The 18,934-nt window shown below is 37.9% G+C and overlaps 1 protein-coding gene across 1 annotated transcript in view; it reads right to left on the bottom strand.

The window, feature by feature from the left end:
• Window positions 1-4,035: 4,035 nt before the first annotated feature.
• The window catches only part of LOC134664666 (lachesin-like), a 98,770-nt gene continuing 83,871 nt past the window's right edge, over window positions 4,036-18,934 (bottom strand). Inside the window, exons 9-10 of the mRNA XM_063521407.1 lie at window positions 10,971-11,075; window positions 4,036-6,694 (exon numbers count right to left, since the gene is read on the bottom strand). Of these exons, the coding sequence (XP_063377477.1) occupies window positions 6,675-6,694; window positions 10,971-11,075 (125 nt within the window). The 3' untranslated portion in view covers window positions 4,036-6,674. The remainder of the gene's footprint in view (window positions 6,695-10,970; window positions 11,076-18,934) is intronic.

Genomic DNA, 18,934 nt, shown 5'->3' with positions numbered 1-18,934 from the left:
TAGGTAACATTGTTTATTCTATTTTACTTATTTTAGTGTTACTTTAAAAAATGTTTATTTTTATTTATACACGCTATAATTTATAGACATAAAAAAAAAAAAAAAAATAAGAGGCTAATGAGTGCTTACATTCCGCTTTCAAAATGATGACATTTTGTACCATTCACTCTAATCTTGCAGTTCGGAGGCCGAACCAGATTTTAGTTTCTTGATATGAAAAGGTTATGCATAATGATCTAGAGCTGTCATTTTTCATCATTTTTATATTTTTTATGCATTTTTATGCTTCTCTATGGTATTTTAACAGGTGATTTTTTAAATTTATTTAATATCCTTCACACTATCTGGGTAAAAATAATCACAATCGCCTATCAGTACGCTGGAAACTTAAGACACTCCATAATACATAAAGAATCCACAAGTGATGTTGACAGTGATTGATAGACAACATGATATATTTAACTTCCACACTTTATAGCAAAAAGGAAAAGTTAATAGGAGAAGCGCGACAGTTCAAATTAATGGATTGGCTTAAAAGAAAGCGTTCTTTGTTCTAAACTTCACTATTTAGGGCGGATTCAGACTAGCGTTTTATATGAGCGTACGCAGCGGTTGAAATTTGACGAAGAATCCGACGAAGCTGGGGTTTGAATCCTGGTTAGCAACAAGTGTTTGTGTCTTTATCACAGATATTTATTTCTGAGTTATGGATGTATTTATCTATATGATGTAAGTATGTATAATCATAATCATCATAATCATAATATTTATTGATACTTAAAATAAATTACAGGTCACATTTTATACAGTGTATAAAGATTATATTTATGCACGAATTTTCACTACATAATGTAGGTTGTATTTAATTAATATATTACATCTATTTTAGTACCTTTTAGTTCCTAAATTTTAAAGAACTCCTTATGGTCGTAGAACGCTTGCTCGACTAACCAATTTTTTAATTTGTTTTTAAATACTGCCACGCTTTTGGCAACCACTATTGAATCCGGGAGTCGATTGTATACTTTTGGGCCTAATATGTGAATGAGCTTGTCCGACTTGGCCAGCTTATGCGGCACGGGCGCGAGCCTGCAGAGGGCGCGGCGCGCGGGGTAGCGGCGCGGGGGCGGGGCCGCACGAGCCGATGCCGGGGCGCTATCTGCTTGCGAGCGCGCGTATATTTCCGCTTGAAAGATTAGTAACGACGGCAAGGTTAGGATGCCTAAGGCTTTGAAGTGCGGTTTTGCCGATTCGGTTTGAGCGATTCGGACTATAGCTCGTACGGCGCGCTTTTGTAACCGAAATACACGCTCCCAATCTGCGGCTCGCGCCCACAGCTCGACTCCGTACTGCAGGTGTGCATGCACCGATGCAAAATAACACGCTCTCAGCATATCGTGAGGCAATAACCGAGCTAGACGTTTTAGTGCGAAGCAGGCTGCTGACAACTTATTACACACTTTATCGATGTGGGCCGCCCAAGTCAGTCCTCTGTCCAGTTCGAAGCCCAGAAAAGTTGAGCTCGCGGCTTGTTCGATATTCAGCCCATTTGCGCGCGTTTCCCTTCCCGAGAGGTCGAAGTGAACAAAGTGCGTTTTCCGTATGTTCAAAGTAATGCCATTTTTACTGAACCAGTCGGAAAGAAGCGCTGCGGTAATATTTAACCGGTCGCTAAGTGCGTCACAGCTCTGAGCGGTGACCACCACTGCTACGTCGTCCGCATACATGAATGTCTCACCGCTGTGCACTGCCTCAGGTAGATCGTTCAGCAGCAGTGAGAACAATTAGACATATCGTCATCTAGTAAACACCCACAACACAATCCTTGCTGAGCTTACTATGGTATAGGTATTTATAATAACTACTATTAAGAACGAGTCACTAACGTGTTCGTGTTTCATATGCCCGTGTCTCACCGAAATTCCGTTATTAAAATTACCACTATTTTCATAACCAAACAGACATTCTAACAGAATGTCTATGCCTACATTCAGCATTTCTTTTTTGACTCACAACTCCTTTAGTTTCTTAGACACATCCGAACACGCACGCAATGAAATAAGGTGTTACCAAACCATAGAACATACTTAGCCCGTATAATGAAGATTCCTGGCTCACCATAAATAACGGCCTGCCAACCATACGTTATGTTTTCCTTGCGTTATTAATGCCTCTGTCGGCGCTAGTTATATTTGTTTTGTTATTAAATCAAGCGGATGCAGCTTGTTTATCGTTATCGGCCATGTTTAGTTTTGTTGTTGTTTCTAGAAGTCTGAACTTGGTGCCTTTGAGGGAGCGCAATTGAAAATCAGATAGTTTTCAGTACCCGTCCCATGAGTCACTGACTGTCGGTTTGATTCGGGAAATGAAATAGAGACTAGATATGAAATAATAATCAGAAGAATACAAAAGAATTAATCAAAACTGGTATTACTTAGACTGGACGGAAATAGTGTAATTAATTTGTGGCAGGAGAGTCGATGTGACGAGGCTACAGAGAGTACTAATTGCAAAAAAAGTTTGAAATTACTAAATAACTTGAAGAAAAGTTTTGGTCAATCTTGCAGAAGTAGAACTTGCTATAAATACGAAAAAACGCCTGTCATGTAAGTAATATTTAAAGCGTGTTATTTGCTTGCGTGTTTGTTAGTTTTACATTGGGCTAAAAAAAATGAGTAAGTACCTTTGTTTATTTTTGGAATCTAAAAATGGATAACAGTATACCCATTACTGTATAATATACCTTTGGGCAATGGTCATCAGACACCAGGCAAGTTGTGAAAGAAATTTCAAAGAAACTTGTCCAGACCAGTTGTCGTGTCTGGCAACGTTCGAGCGGACGAATATTTCATTAAGGGGCTAAGTCTGCCAATCCAGCGGGGAACCGCAGCAAGCGTCCTAGGGACGATACCCCAGGCAATGTAAATAATTATCTATTAAATTTACTTTTGTACGTAATAAAAAATATATGTATATTGTATACCTATTAGATATATTTTCTGGTGTAAAACTTCTGCACCATTTGTGCAATCATCTTTTGCTAAAATGTCAACTTCCTCATATTCATCTTAATCCAATGAAACACATCTTTGACGTCGACTGTGCAGAGTTGTATATTTTTTAAGACAAATAAAGTGGTAACATAATTTGTAAGATACCTGCTGCTATAAGCCCAAGTAAGGTCAGGTAAGAATAAAGAAGTTCAAGAGTTGTTTCGCGACGAACAAAAGGCAAACATTTATTAAGTACAACTGGAATGTTTCTGAAAGATTTCCATGGTCAAAGCTTTGAGAAGGAAAGATCTCTCAACGGCAAAAGATAAAAGTAAGGAATGAGAATGGAATAAGTATATACCTACATTCAAAGATAGGATAGAAAGAAGACAATACAAGTTTAGTATTTCTTTATACGATATCATATCTAACAATTAAAGTTAGATTCTCGCCATGAATTCTATTTCTAACAATAATTCATTTTAATTCTAACAACGTTTGGCGCAGTAGCCTGCAGAATTTTTGAAAAATCGTAGTGCTTTTTAAAACACAATACGGTTGACAAAAATGTAATGGGAGTGACTGATATAGCTATTCACCCTTCCATAGTATTTGGCCACTCTCAATAAGACTTCTGTTGCCTTGTTTCTCTCTGCTTTACTATGGAGTGGACAATAACTATCCCCTCCATTATGGAGGGGATGTTTATGGTGCGTTACAAACCTATTTGCGTGATTTTTTTTTGTATCAAATGACAATCAAAAATCAAACTTCGAATCGATGCACGATGAACTTACTAGAGAAGGATTGCTAGGGTGACTGATACAGTAACAGTAACAGTAACTGTATACTGTATAACTGTGACATTTCGCACAAAAGCTATAAATATGAGTATTGCTACTAAATATGCGCATTTTTATTTTTAATCGAACTCATCGGTTACTTCGGTTACTAATAATTATGTATGCAAGGAAGCGATGCGATGGGCCATAAATGAACAACATGGGACTTTTCAAAACTTTATTAGTTTTCGTACAACGGAACAGTTTTATACAGTTCTTATTCTAGGCGTTTCCAAATGGTAATACCAGATTTTTGTAACACATTACAATGACATGCTCACCTTTATGTAACATTTATGATACAAAATAGATTTTTTTGTTATTTGTTACGGTTCTGAGATATTAAGGTGCCTTATGTCATCAGTCAATCAACCAAGTAAGAACTTATAACACGAATAAAGATCGACTTAGGCCTTGGTGTGTTTATTCATTTGCCTTTTTCAACAAAAATCAACGTCCTGTTTCTGTGGGATCTTTATCGACAGAAATAATCTTTACATTGGTGACAATTAGCTCTTCTGCTTACGTTATTTTTACTGTTTTGTACGATAACGAATTTCCACTGGTGTTACTTGTTGTTTTTAGCTTTTAGTCATACGCGATGTATGTGAGGTATATTAAACAACTTTTCATGTATGTAGTTACAAATGAGACTAAACTTTAAATCCCCAAAAAATGTCTGTCTCATAGAAACATTTAATACAACGGAAATATATACTGCAGCCATTTTTACAAAATTTGAGGTTTAGGTACCTATAGCAAAACTTGTTTATTACAACCTTACTTCACAAATACGAGTAAAAACTAAATATAAACTGGGAACAGTCCCGTAAATAAGCGGCCCGGAAACTCTGTGAATGTTTCACAATAGTAACATTCCCCGAGTCTCATGAAAATTTCATCTACCGTATCGAGTCCCATATCCTTTGTCCCTTAAAGGATTCCATCGAAGTACCCTGATTAATTTCTCTTTGATAAGATGGATGCTTTACTTGAAACGAGATCTTGACAATTTACCGATTACGACATAAATCATTGAACTGGTATAATACTTCCTCAGTACAGTCAGCACTCAGCATCAAAGCGGATCTGGAGGCCTACCCAAAATGACAATTGTGCATTGACAAACGTCAAACAAAAAAAAATGTCGAGACAACAAAAGCTACGGAAAGTTACGTGAATTTCCATACATTATTTAAGTCTCGATTGTGTATGGTTTTCTATCAATGATTGTCATCTTGGCATATTAGGTTCCATGACTACGCGTTAAAAATATCTTCCATTATCCAAGAGCTCGACAGAAATATAGATATATCTATATGTATAGAACAATTACACGGTAATTGATACTTCTGAATGCAAATTGTAGATATTTGTCTCTCTGCTTATTTGGAAAAGGGTGGGAGACTTAGGGTGGCAGATAAATTTGGCGTATTTATTCATCCGCTATTATTGATGCTGACTGTATGTACAAACAGATTTGCAATGATTATAGAATCGCCAACTAACCATAAGGCCCATTCGAAATTACATTCCGATATCAAAGTGATTTAATTTTACTATCGTTTGCACGTGCATTACGCCCGTTCGTAGATATATTGGCGTGAACGAGAAGCATGGGCGACTGATAACAATATGACATCATTTGATACCGGAATGTAAGTTAGAATTAGCCTTCATGCCACTTACAAAAAGTTGTGTGCTTTATTTTACGTTATGTGGTTGGCAGTCCTTATATAACTTTTCAGTACACCAAACAAATGCTTGGTGGTAGTTTACGCATGTTGCCGGGAATGCCAAAATATGTTTTAAATTTCGTCGAATTGAGTATACATAATTTCTGTCCCTCACGGGCGCATGTAATACATGGCTTAACGCTATATTAGGTATACTTGATTTGAGCACTTCTGCTTTTTTATTACAAGTTTTATGAATAATAGATTACATTCTCAATAATACTCAAGGTCACTAATATCTGTCAAGAATTGAATTCAACTCTGTTTTTACAACTTTAAAGAATAAAAATAAACCAAACTGTTCTTATATCATCACCATTTAATTTTAATTAAGCCTAATCAGGACGAGGGGTACGTATACTTATTATACAAACGACAATTTCCCCGTGTTCTATCTGATATGACTAGATCTGTGCAAAATTATGTACAGCGAACATCTTAAAGTACCAATAGCTTAACACTGAAAATATATAAAATTCGTAAAGCGAATTAACTAAAAAATACTCATTATTTTAGTTTTTACATCTCTGAGTTTATCCAAACGGCCGTATGATGCGTACCTTTATCGACGTGATAATGATAGGATACTTATAAAGAATCATGTCTCTCTCTCTATCGAGCGGTGTTTTAAAATAACGTTATTCTACCTGTATTATATTCTTATCTCGTCAATAATAGTGTTCATCATACGGCCGCAGAATAATGTCATTTCCAATCCAAACTTTATAAATATGTACTTACTTGTCTTTATTTACATAGTATATTCACTAACTGTTGGTATGTTTCCTCCACATATAGGTAAATAAATTGATATAAACATAACTCACTCCCAACGGAATCGATACACACTTAAATTGCTCTCGATTGTAGTTTAACTATCGCCTCACCTCTTAAACTATTTAATTTTATATTCTCGATCAACATAACCAAAACAATTTCCAACCCATTTACAAACACAACGGCCACCAAGTCTATGTGCGCGCGTACCATCACGCGGCTGAGAGCAGGGCGAGGAGGGGGGCCCAGAGGAGTGCGGGGCGCGCGGCGCGGCCGGCGAGCGGCGGCCAGCCTTCGCTCCATGGGGCGCCGCGCCCGGCCTCTGGTCATATCGTTGTTGCCATGTCTGGAACAGAAGAATAGCTGAAGATCTCCAATTTATGTGAGTCGAGGACTTACTGAACCACTTTCCTCAAATATTCAGCGCTATCTATAGAACGGAAGTTGAGTTAAAAGGTCTAAGCGCTGAACAAAATGGATGGAACTGAGACCGACTTCAAAATAACTCAACTAGACAGCAAAGAGAAACTTCTTAAAATATACCTTCAAAAATTACACACAACAATAAAATTTTGGCTTGGAAATATTTCACTATTCTGACAAACTTATGAGGTTATGAGATGTTCAGCAGGAAGCGTAAATGTTAAAATGAGAGCTACAAAAACAACACGAAGCGCGGTAATTTTCTCATATTTTAACAACTTAAACATCCCCATTCCTGAAGTTTCCGTGACAAAATATTACCGCGGTCTAAAGAACAAATGCAGCCGAGTTACTTACTCCACTCCAAGTTACACATTTGTCTCAACTAAGTCCTTACTTTACTTGGCTGTGAAATGAAATGAAATATAAAGCTTTTGAAATTGAACAGTGCAGGATTCAGCGCGCTCAAGTGTGGAAATAACAAATAGTTTTAAGACGGCGTGGCGTCTCCAATCCCTGCGGTATTATTACGGATTGCTATTGGAGACGGCTTAGGATTTTACGCGATTATCGCTTCTTTAAGACATGTATTTATGTTATCTTGCAGCTATAGCTCTTATTATTAAGATCGTCTGTTGTTTCATCTCTACTCAGGTGTAAATAATGTGGATCATCTGTTCTAAGATATCTTTGTGCAATAACAATAGTATTTTATATTCTGTTATTGTATTTTATTTTTTCTGCTAAAGTTAGATAGGTTGGTATCTATTCTACAACTTGAAAATTATACAATAGCAGCAAATTACTGTCGAACTCGTAAGACTCGAGGAGGTGTATGTATTTATACGAAAACAAACTTAAACTGCATTAACCTACAATGGATTTCAAATATGGCAATGGAATCACATTTTGAAGTTTGTGGAATTTTAATACCAGAACTTAACATCATTGTTGTGTGTGTATATAGAACACCTGATAGTGACCTCGACATCTTTATGAGCAACTTTGAACTACTCTTGGGAAAATTAGTACTGAGATCTCGGACCTTAAAAAGGAAATTAGTTATTGCCGGCGATTTTAACATAAATATCCTCAGCGACGATAAGGCAAAACAAACATTTGTAACGGCTCTAGGTAATTTTAATCTAATATGTACGATTAATGAACCAACTAGAATAACTCCTGGGTCAAAAACTTGCATTGACAACATATTAACCAATTTACATCAATATACTTCTAAAATTATGAATTTGGGTATCTCAGATCATACGGGACAAATAATAGAAATACCTACAAGTTTTAGTTTTGGTGAGAAGTTTTGGTATGTGAGGAAACGTAAAATAGACTATTATCTGGATGTTTTTATGAAATACATAGCTATGGTTAGCTTTGCAGACGTGTATTTGAAAACAGATGCAAATGAGGCATACAAAGTTTTCATTGACAATTTCAGCATGATTTTCGAACTTTGTGTCCCACGGCAAAGAATAAAAATGTCGTACAAAAAAAGGCCAAATTGGAAAACTAAAGGTATACTACAATCCTGTAAGCATAAACGTCAAATACATTGGTCAACACAAAAAAAGAAAATGGGTACTAAACATTTAAATAGCTATTTAAATTACTGCAAGTTACTAAAAAAAGTTATAAAAGCATCTAAAATAATATCCAATGATGAATTTGTAAAAAGTAGTGCAAATAAACCCAAAGCAACCTGGGGTCTAATTAAACAGACGACAAGTTCATATAATTCTATTCCAGATTCAATTGACAAGATAGTTGAAAACGGGATAACTTATACAAATTCAAACGAAATAGTAAATATTTTTAACAAATACTACGTAAATCTAAATAAGATCGATACTTTTCAACTAAATAACTATAAATCTACGTCCAAACGGATTTGTAACAGTATTTTCTTGACTCCTGTTGATTGTCTTGAAATTAAAAAGGTTGTAAATAGCTTAAAAAATAAAAAAAGTTCAGGATACGATGAAGTACCAACACAAATTGTAAAAGCATGTATACATTATATAGTTGAACCTCTCGTGTACATAATAAACTTAACGCTCGAAACTGGATGTTACCCGGATGACTTAAAAAAAGCTATTATAAAACCATTGCACAAGCAGGGCGCAAAAACCGAAATGGGAAACTTTAGGCCAATAGCTTTATTACCAACGTTCAGTAAGATATTTGAAAAGGTCATACATGAACGTCTGACACGGTTCCTATTAAAGAATGATATATTAAACCAATCACAGTTCGGTTTTCAAAAAGGAAAATCAACAACATTAGCCATCTTTTCAATATTTAAAAATATATGGGAGCAAATAAATTCTGGAAACGCCTGCGTTGCCTTAATGCTTGATATGTCAAAAGCGTTCGATTGTGTTGTACATGACATAATGTTACAACAGCTAGAGCATATTGGCATTAGGGGAAATGCCCTAAAATTATTCCAGAGTTACTTGTGTGGTAGAAAGCAGGCTCTACAATTGGATAGATACAACAAGCAAAATAAAACTATAGAGCAATTGTTGTCATGTTATGAGGAAGTAGTTGTTGGCGTACCGCAAGGAAGCGTACTTGGGCCGCTTCTATTCCTTATTTATTTAAATGACTTTCCCACTATAGCGGACAAATTGTGTGTTCTGTTTGCCGACGACGCCACCATATTTTTCTCTTGTGATCGTTCGAATATTACTTTTCAAAGGGATATAAATGTAGCTCTCACGAAAATTATAAATTGGCTTAACCAATTAAATCTTAAATTAAACCTAAATAAAACCAAGCTTATTCAGTTTAGGAACTATGGGACCTCTCCTGTCTGTCTAAGTATATCGGAATCAGGAACCACTATAGAGGAAGTAAGCAGTATAAAATTTCTAGGTGTACACGTTGATTCTCATTTAAATTGGAAGGCTCACATCGAACAAATAAACAAAAAAATATCTAAAAACTGTTACGCACTATCCATACTATCAGAAAATTGCTCTGAAAATATAGTAATTAGTGCCTACTATGGTAACGTGTATCCTCTATTAACCTACGGAGTTATTTTCTGGGGTAATTCTGTGGATGTGAATAAAACATTCATCCTGCAAAAAAGATGCCTAAAAATAATATATCGCATGAATTTTAGAGACTCACTTCGAGACGTTTTCCGAGAGAAACGCTTCCTTACACTGACCGGAATCTACATCCTAGAAGTATGCTTATTTGTAAAAAAACAGCCTAATTATTTTACAGCTCACTCTTCAACTAAGTGCAATGCTAGGACCCAATATAAATATAACATTATACTACCAAAAACAAACACGTCTATATACAAAAAGAGCACTTTTGTAACAGCTATTCGAGTATTTAATCACCTTCCAGCTGATATTAAGGCACTTGAAGACAACCGATTCAGGGTAAGGTTGAAAAACTGGCTATTAGATAAAACATTTTATAGTCTGAAAGAATATTTTGAGCATTAATTGGTATGTAATTATCTTTGCAATGTTATTTAAGTTTAGTTCATAAGTTATTTAAGTATTGCATACCCGAAATGGGTAACTGTTGAAACTAATTGTATCATGATTACCATCCACAAAATTTAATGTACACAGTACTGCAATAAATCATTCTTATTCTTATTCTTATTGGTAATAGAACAACACTACGATTTAACGAATCATAAGGAAAAACCGATGGGACTAGCGAGTACAGTAACTGTTCTGGAGACCTCGACTGGGAAGCCGAAGGGACGACAAACCACGAGCCAGATGGTCGGACGGCATTAGAAAGACGGTAGGGCCGACCTGGCCTGAAACCACTGCATATTGAACAACATGAAAATCCATGAAAGAGGCATAGTTATGTTCAGCAGTGGACGCAAATGTGCTGAGAAGAAGAAGAAGGAAAATCAAGGAACTATGTACAGATTTTGCATCGAAAGGTTGTCGAAGTGTCTCCAAAAACGTCTAAATTAATATAGTGCTTTTTCTTTTTTTATCACTTCAAAGTCGAGTCGCTACCGCCAACATCGGAAAATTGAATATAGTTATCTGCCTCTCTATGCTCTAGTATGCAAGACTGATAGACATCAGAGACCAATTTTCAATTTTCGATGCTGTCGGTAAAGCCCTCAGGGTTAGCTTTGACTCTAAATGGCCCAAATACCCTGGAAACAATCGACAAGAGTGTTCGCTTACCAAGGTTCTGCATCTGGTGTTGGCTGAGCACGATGTAGGGGTCCCCCAGCGCGGGGTCCTCCAGGACCCCACGGTGCAGCTGCTCCAAGTGTTGCTCTACGTCGTCTGAAAACAAGCTTGTTCATTACAAACCCCGTTGTTTGTTGTTTGTTGATTGTTGTTTTGACGTGAAACGCAGGTAAACGTCTTTAAAAACCCGTAGAGGGGCTCGGATCAAAAACCGATGTAACGAAAAAGTGTTATGGCGCGGCGGCTTATATCTCCGAAACTATAATATCTATAAACATAGTTTTGATACAGATGTGTAGAAGAAAGTAGCCATTACTCGGAACAGCACGTGCCGCTGACATAGATGGCGCTGATTCTGCGCTAGACACGACGTATTCGGAGCAAAAATGACCCCTATTTTCAGTGTTCATTTAGTAATGACTCATCAGCCCATTAACCGATTTCGGTAAAATTCATGTAATTTGATAGATCTTACTTTATTTTAATGAAAGATGAGTAAAATAAAGTACGTGGAATTATAATAAGCTGTTAAAAAATAAAAATGTGACAGTTTTTACAGAATTTTTATCACTGCTCTTGTTTGAGGCCACCGTGTGCGAAAAAAAGGGCGCAAAACTGACAAAATATACATGAAATAGTAAGATAAAGCAATAACGGTTCTTTTAATACCCCATTCACCCTAGTAATACATGCTCATCTCCTCAAATAATGCATTAGCATCTATGGCGGCGCAGCGACGCGAGTTACTTTGATAGAACACGTATAACGTATGACGGCTGCTTGACAATCCCGAGTTCCTAATGCTAGTAAGTATATAGTAATCTTAGTTAGGTACTTTCTGATGTAATGGGTAAAACATAATTTAGAAAAGGTCACTTCTGTGGACAATAGGTACTATAAAAGGTAACGACTGTGGTTCAAATATATCCCGTTTTTCTCATTTGAGTCTCAAGTATTGAATTCTGCCTGTAAAGGTGCTGCGCAAAAAATTGCTTTTAGATTCCCTTAAATGTGATGGCTACAGGAAAAACACGAACGAGTTTGCTATAAAACGTCTATTACCCGTATAAAATATCTATTCTCGTAATTTTGGTGTGTTATTTACAAAAAAATTTTACCTAATCGTTACATTCATTACTCCAAAATGAATTGATCATTTAATTATTTAAATAGATGTGACGCTGTAATTAATTATTTTAAAATTACCCATCAAATGCTGTATTCAAGTTCATCTAGACACAGTGAATCATTATGACCCCAAATAATCTTTACAGATAAAATTTAGATATTACTCAAATATGTGCGACTTCGGTATTCAAACACAAGAGTCTAACTAAATGCGAAGGTCGAAGGCTGCGCTCTCGAAGGCAAGAAGCGTCCAGGATGTCAGCGCTTTAACACAGAACAATATTACAAGTGTCTAAATGCGAAGGCCGAAGGCCGAGCTCCGCGTAGGGCCGAAGGCCCGAAGCGTCCAGTCTGTCAGTTCTGTGTTTAACCACTGACATCCTGGACGCTTCGGCCTTCGCATTTATACACTTGTAATATTGTTCTGTGTTATAGCATTTAAATCCTGGACGCTTTGGGCCTTCGGCCCTACGCGGAGCTCGGCCTTCGGCCTTCGCATTTAGACTCTTGTACTATTTTTCTGTGCTAAAGCACTGATGTCCTGCACGCTTCGGGCCTTCGGTCCTACGCGGAGCTCGGCCTTCGCATTTAGACACTTGTACTATTGTTTTATGTTAAAGCACATAAATCCTGGACACTTCGGGCCTTCGGCCCTACGCAGAGCTCGGCCTTCGGCCTTCGCATTTAGACACTTGTACTATTGTTCTGTGTTATAGCACTTAAATCCTGGACGCTTCGGGCCTTCGGCCCTACGCGGAGCTCGGCCTTCAGCCTTCGCATTTAGACGATTGTACTATTGTTCTGAGTTAAAGCACTAACATCCTGGACGCTTCGGGCCTTCGGCCCTACGCGGAGCTCGGCCTTCGGCCTTCGCATTTAGACACTTGTACTATTGTTTTGTGTTATAGTATTTAAATCCTGGACGCTTCGGGCCTTTGGCCCTTCGCGAAGCTCGGCCTTCGGCCTTCGCATTTAGACACTTGTACTATTGTTCTGTGTTAAAGCACTAACATTCTGGACGCTTCGGGCCTTCGGCCCTACGCGGAGCTTGGCCTTCGGCCTTCGCATTTAGACACTTGTACTATTGTTCTGTGTTATAGCACTTAAATCCTGGACGCTTCGGGCCTTCGGCTCTACGCGGAGCTCGGCCTTCGGCCTTCGCATTTAGACACTTGTACTATTGTTTTGTGTTATAGTACTTAAATCCTGGACGCTTCGGGCCTTCGGCCCTACGCGGAGCTCGGCCTTCGGCCTTCGCATTTAGACACTTGTACTATTGTTCTGTGTTAAAGCACTAACATTCTGGACGCTTCGGGCCTTCGGCCCTACGCGGAGCTCGGCCTTCGGCCTTCGCATTTAGACACTTTTACTATTGTTCTGTGTTATAGCACTTAAATCCTGGACGCTTCGGGCCTTCGTCCCTACGCGGAGCTCGGCCTTCGGCCTTCGCATTTAGACACTTGTACCTACTATTGTTCTGTGTTAAAGCACTAACATTCTGGACGCTTCGGGCCTTCGGCCCTACGCGGAGTTCGGCCTTCGGCCTTCGCATTTAGACACTTGTACTATTGTTCTGTGTTAAAGCACTAACATTCTGGACGCTTCGGGCCTTCGGCCCTACGCGGAGCTCGGCCTTCGGCCTTCGCATTTAGACACTTTTACTATTTTTCTGTGCTAAGGCACTGACATCTTGGACGCTTCGGGCCTTCGGCCCTACGCGGAGCTCGGCCTTCGGCCTTCGCATTTAGACACTTGTACTATTGTTCTGTGTTATAGCACTTAAATCCTGGACGCTTCGGGCCTTCGGCCCTACGCGGAGCTCGGCCTTCGGCCTTCGCATTTAGACACTTGTACTATTGTTCTGTGTTAAAGCACTAACATTCTGGACGCTTCGGGCCTTCGGCCCTACGCGGAGCTCGGCCTTCGGCCTTCGCATTTAGACACTTGTAATATTGTTATGTGTTTAAGCACTGACATCTTGGACGCTTCGGGCCTTCGGCCCTACGCGGAGCTCGGCCTTCGGCCTTCGCATTTAGACACTTTTACTATTGTTCTGTGTTATAGCACTTAAATCCTGGACGCTTCGGGCCTTCGTCCCTACGCGGAGCTCGGCCTTCGGCCTTCGCATTTAGACACTTGTACCTACTATTGTTCTGTGTTAAAGCACTAACATTCTGGGCGCTTCGGGCCTTCGGCCCTACGCGGAGTTCGGCCTTCGGCCTTCGCATTTAGACACTTTTACTATTGTTCTGTGTTATATCACTTAAATCCTGGACGCTTCGGGCCTTCGGCCCTACGCGGAGCTCGGCCTTCGGCCTTCGGCCTTCGCATTTAGACACTTTTACTATTGTTCTATGTTAAAGCACTTAAATCCTGGACGCTTCGGGCCTTCGGCCCTATGCGGAGCTCGGCCTTCGGCCTTCGCATTGGCGGTCCACACCACGTTTCACGTCAGCCATAGCGGCTGTGTCCCTGATACAGCCTCTCTCATTTTTTAATTAAGTTTTTATGTCATATTATCATTAGTCCTAAAACTGAAATCGTTAACTTTTCTGGATTTTCGTAAGGTTATCCTATATATAGGTTAGGTTAGGTTTGTTTTATGACAACCCTGAAGTTTAGCGATTCTGAATCAAATAAATTATGACTAACGAAAACTCGGATAAGCAATTATTATGACTTAAAACTTTTTGGGAAACAATAGAGACCCGTTGAGGGATGCCGACAATCTTAAGTGATTGAGCAATATCATATTGGAATGATATCAATCACTTAAGAAGTTTATTAATTCTAATTCATAACGAACAGATCTTTATTAGGTATTGCATTGTTAACACCCTTGACTCGTAGGTGGTATGAAAGTAAACTTTTATTGAAGACTAGGACTCGAGTAGTAATATTATACATGGTGTGTCTGACCATGGAGCTATAAATCCTCGGCTTGATTTTACTCGCTAAACTAAAGTAGCTTAGTTACTATGGGACCAACCCTCAAATCGGGGAAAATTTTTTGGCTTTTCCATAGAAAACATCAATATCTGATCAGCCAAAATGTATGAAAAAGTAAAAAAAGAATTCGGGATTTCGGGGCTGGTGCCATAATAAAAGTAGCTCAGTTTAGCGAGTAGAATCGAGCCCCGGATTTAAAGCCCCATGGTCAGACACACACTGTATCAAAACTTTTAAGGTGAAAAATTTAAATCATTGCTATTTAAATGTTATTTTATCAACTTAATTCATTTATCAGAAGATGAGATTATTTAAAATAATGTGTTAATGTGTTTTGCATTACAAGTAATGAATTTATCCTCTCAATGTGCAATAAATAATTGCGACAAAACGGATAAGTACTGAAATGAATTCATTTAAGTGTTCCATGGTTAACGTTTCGTGAGAAACATAAAAAAGTTCAAGTGTTCCGATTTCATTATAACGAATAGTTTTTTCTTCATACTCAGTAAAATGAAATTGCAGCGAAACTTGAACTTTTTCCACAAACGAGCAAGTTCTACTTGTGAGTTCCCTTTACGAATTCATTTTCAACTTTTACGGTAAACCCCTTTCTAGAACTGTAAGTAAATACTCGTAGGTTCATTACCAGTGAGAAAGTTAAACCTATAGCACAAAAGTCATTTACATTTTGCTCATACTACATATGTGTACATCAACTACTAACAACGTTACTACATACAGAATGTAAGTTTAAGCAACAACTTATACATTACTAAGTAGTTATAGTATTATAGGTAGGTACCTAATTATACAATACTTAGCAGATACGTCGGCAAAAGATACTGCAATTTTTCGGCAAGCGATATTGCAACCAACTGAGCTACTGAAGCTTACTAGCAGCGTGCGAATTGACCATTTTTTATACGGCCCCGACACTATCATGGATACTGACATTACTTTGACGGAATGACGTTTTTAGTGATAGTGTAGGGAGTGTCATGAAGGAATGACGGCAAGTAATGAAGTTAATTTTAATAATTTCCGTCAGTATTGGAGTTATGTCAAAGTAATGATACTAGAAATGACATTATACTGACAGTGAATGGATTAGAATGATGAAATCAGAAATGACAGAAAGAATGATGGACGATAATGAAGTTATTAAACATTTTTAATATTTTTGAAGAAATGTCAAAATAATGACATTATACTGATAGTGAGTGGAGCGTATACTAACAAGAGTCATTACTGGCATTTAAATCAATAAGTGAAGTATACCTACTCTATTATCATTGCTCTAAAGTTTATTTTCACTTGACTCTTAAGAAAAAAGGAAAACATGCAGAATACGATGCATAAAGAAAATCTCTGTCCCTTTCTAAAAAAATTCCATACATGAAATAAAAATTAAAAACCTTTTATTTTAAGTTGTTTACAACAATTTAATTATATTTTTACCGGGAAACGCGAAAATCGAAATTTAGTTATCTGCCTCTTTATCGTTAGAATATGCAAAAGTGAGGATGATGATGATGAAAAGTGATAGAGAGGTTAGATAACGAAATTTCGTGTTTCGCGGTAGACCCCCAGATTGTGATGGATTGTGGGAGTGGCGCCCCCTACGCAGAGTTTCGAGTAATATTCCCTATTCAGGGAAATAGAATAATATTACGCAATACTCTGCGTAGGGGGCACCTCTAGCACATACTGAGGGCTTACCGCGAAATTTCGTTTTCTGCCCCTTTATCACTCTTGCGTATTCGAGCGTTAGAGACTGATAACGAAATTTAGATTTTCGCATTTCGAAGTAGACCCTCTGAATTTGCTAGTGGACCCTACGCTGACTTTTGCGTAATATTCCCTTTTGCGTTTTATTTCGTGCATGGAGTTCAATATATTTTTTTAAATATGGTCAACATCCCTATTTCGTATATTCTGTATATGGCCTTATATAATAACATGTTGTAAGTATGCACCTATCCTATAAGTAAACTCTCTGGTTTATGGCATTATTCATAAACGCGTTAAGCCCCCTCCAGACTATGCGCGTGAATCGCGGGCGAAGCCGCGAACGCGAGTGTGGAGGAGGCTTTAGGCCAAGCGCGCACCACGATTTTAATTTTTGCGACACGATTTTAGAATCGCGCTGTAATTTATCGCAGAAAATTCACTGTGCGCACTGCGATGAAAAGTCGACGATTTGTTCATTCTCGACATGGATTTCGTACCAGTCGCTTGTCGTGAACCAATATGCAATCGCTGTATGACTTTGAGTATTTATACCACAAAGGTGATCTCCTTCTATTTCTATAATTAAACGGTCAACATCTAGCGGCTCATCTTGTGAGTCCATTGGAGAAGCAGGTTCCGATATGTTGATGCTTGGAGAGCGAAATGCCGACTGAGGTCCGGGGTGCGATTTTATTATCGCAGTGCGCGCGGGGCCATACAACTCCGTATGCTGCAATTCACTTTGCGACAATCGCGTCGCGAGCAGTCGCGGAAAATAGTGACAAATCACAATTTTAAAATCGCTGCGATTTTTTTTTTATGCGCGCACTGCCATATAAACACATACGTTACATTTTTGCGACTAAATTATCGCGCGACAAAAAGTCGTGGTGCGCGCTTGGCCTTACTGGCCTGAATTAGCTATGTATAGTTTTCATCTTCTCGTTTTGGTCTTTATCTCTCATTTCGACTTATGTATTTGTAAGAAAGGAATAAAACATATTAACTAAATCAGGCCTGTAAAGCTTAAAATGTTTTATGACTAATTGAGAATGAATAGTTAGTGTTTATGGTTGAATGTTCCATATAAGACTATCCCGTTCGAACTTGCTTTATGACGGACTCTTTTTTTATACCTCCTTACTTCGAACCTCCACAGATATTGTTTTTACTAAACGTCAGGTCAACCGCAGAAACCCCGACTAGTTTTAATCAGCAAAATCCTAACCACTTTTTTAATAATTATGTACAAGTATTAGTATTTCGGATACCCCAAAAACCTGTGTCTTAAAAGTCCTTCCCTCAGCATAATATATAGAATGCGACAGAAAAATGCGGTACTAAAGACTTTTTCATAAGGATCTGAAACGAAAAGAGATACTCAGATAAAGTTCGAAGGAACACAATATAGATCTTTAAGACGAAATAAATTGCATTTAGTTTTCTTCAAAACATCAATTAAATTTCTGCCATAGCCGTTTTTATTTTACTAACCAAATAAAAACAAAGTATTTTTATTATAGGTAAGTTAACTAGGTTACATATCAGGTACCTTTTTTCTTAACCAAATACGTATACATTCTTACATAAAAGAAGAATCCAGTAGGTACAGTCAGCGTCGTATAGTAGGTAGCATCCAAAGTATTCTAATAGTTCGGTACACCATATAATAATAGGTATGTATGGCGTACCGAACTATTTGGATAGGTACTTTGGATGCTACCTACTATATGATGCTGATCGTACTTTAAGAATAGTTTGATTCCCGGTTCGTGGTAAGAATAAAAAAATATATTTGTATACATTTTTTAACTACCAATCTTTCACACAGTCATGACGCACGCACGCACGAAAAGGTTGAAACAAATAAATATTATTTTTATTAGTTACCTATTTCTTTTTCTGCATTTTTCTGGCACATCGGGTATAGAGTTGGCACAGTACATAGTATAGTTACGACAGGTTAGAAATATTTGAATCGATGCTTGAATAATGTCTTGGTTTTATGTTCTTCAAAACGTACACTACAACATAACTAAGAACGGTTAGGAAAATAATAACTTAAAATCCCCGTGACAAGTAATGATGAAAATACTGATAGAAATACTGATAAGTGTGTGGGGAGATTTAAGAATGTCATGACC

The sequence above is a fragment of the Cydia fagiglandana genome, chromosome 5, assembly GCF_963556715.1.
Source record: "Cydia fagiglandana chromosome 5, ilCydFagi1.1, whole genome shotgun sequence".
Classification (NCBI taxonomy): Eukaryota; Metazoa; Arthropoda; class Insecta; order Lepidoptera; family Tortricidae; genus Cydia; species Cydia fagiglandana.
This window is presented reverse-complemented; position numbering and strand designations above follow the sequence as displayed.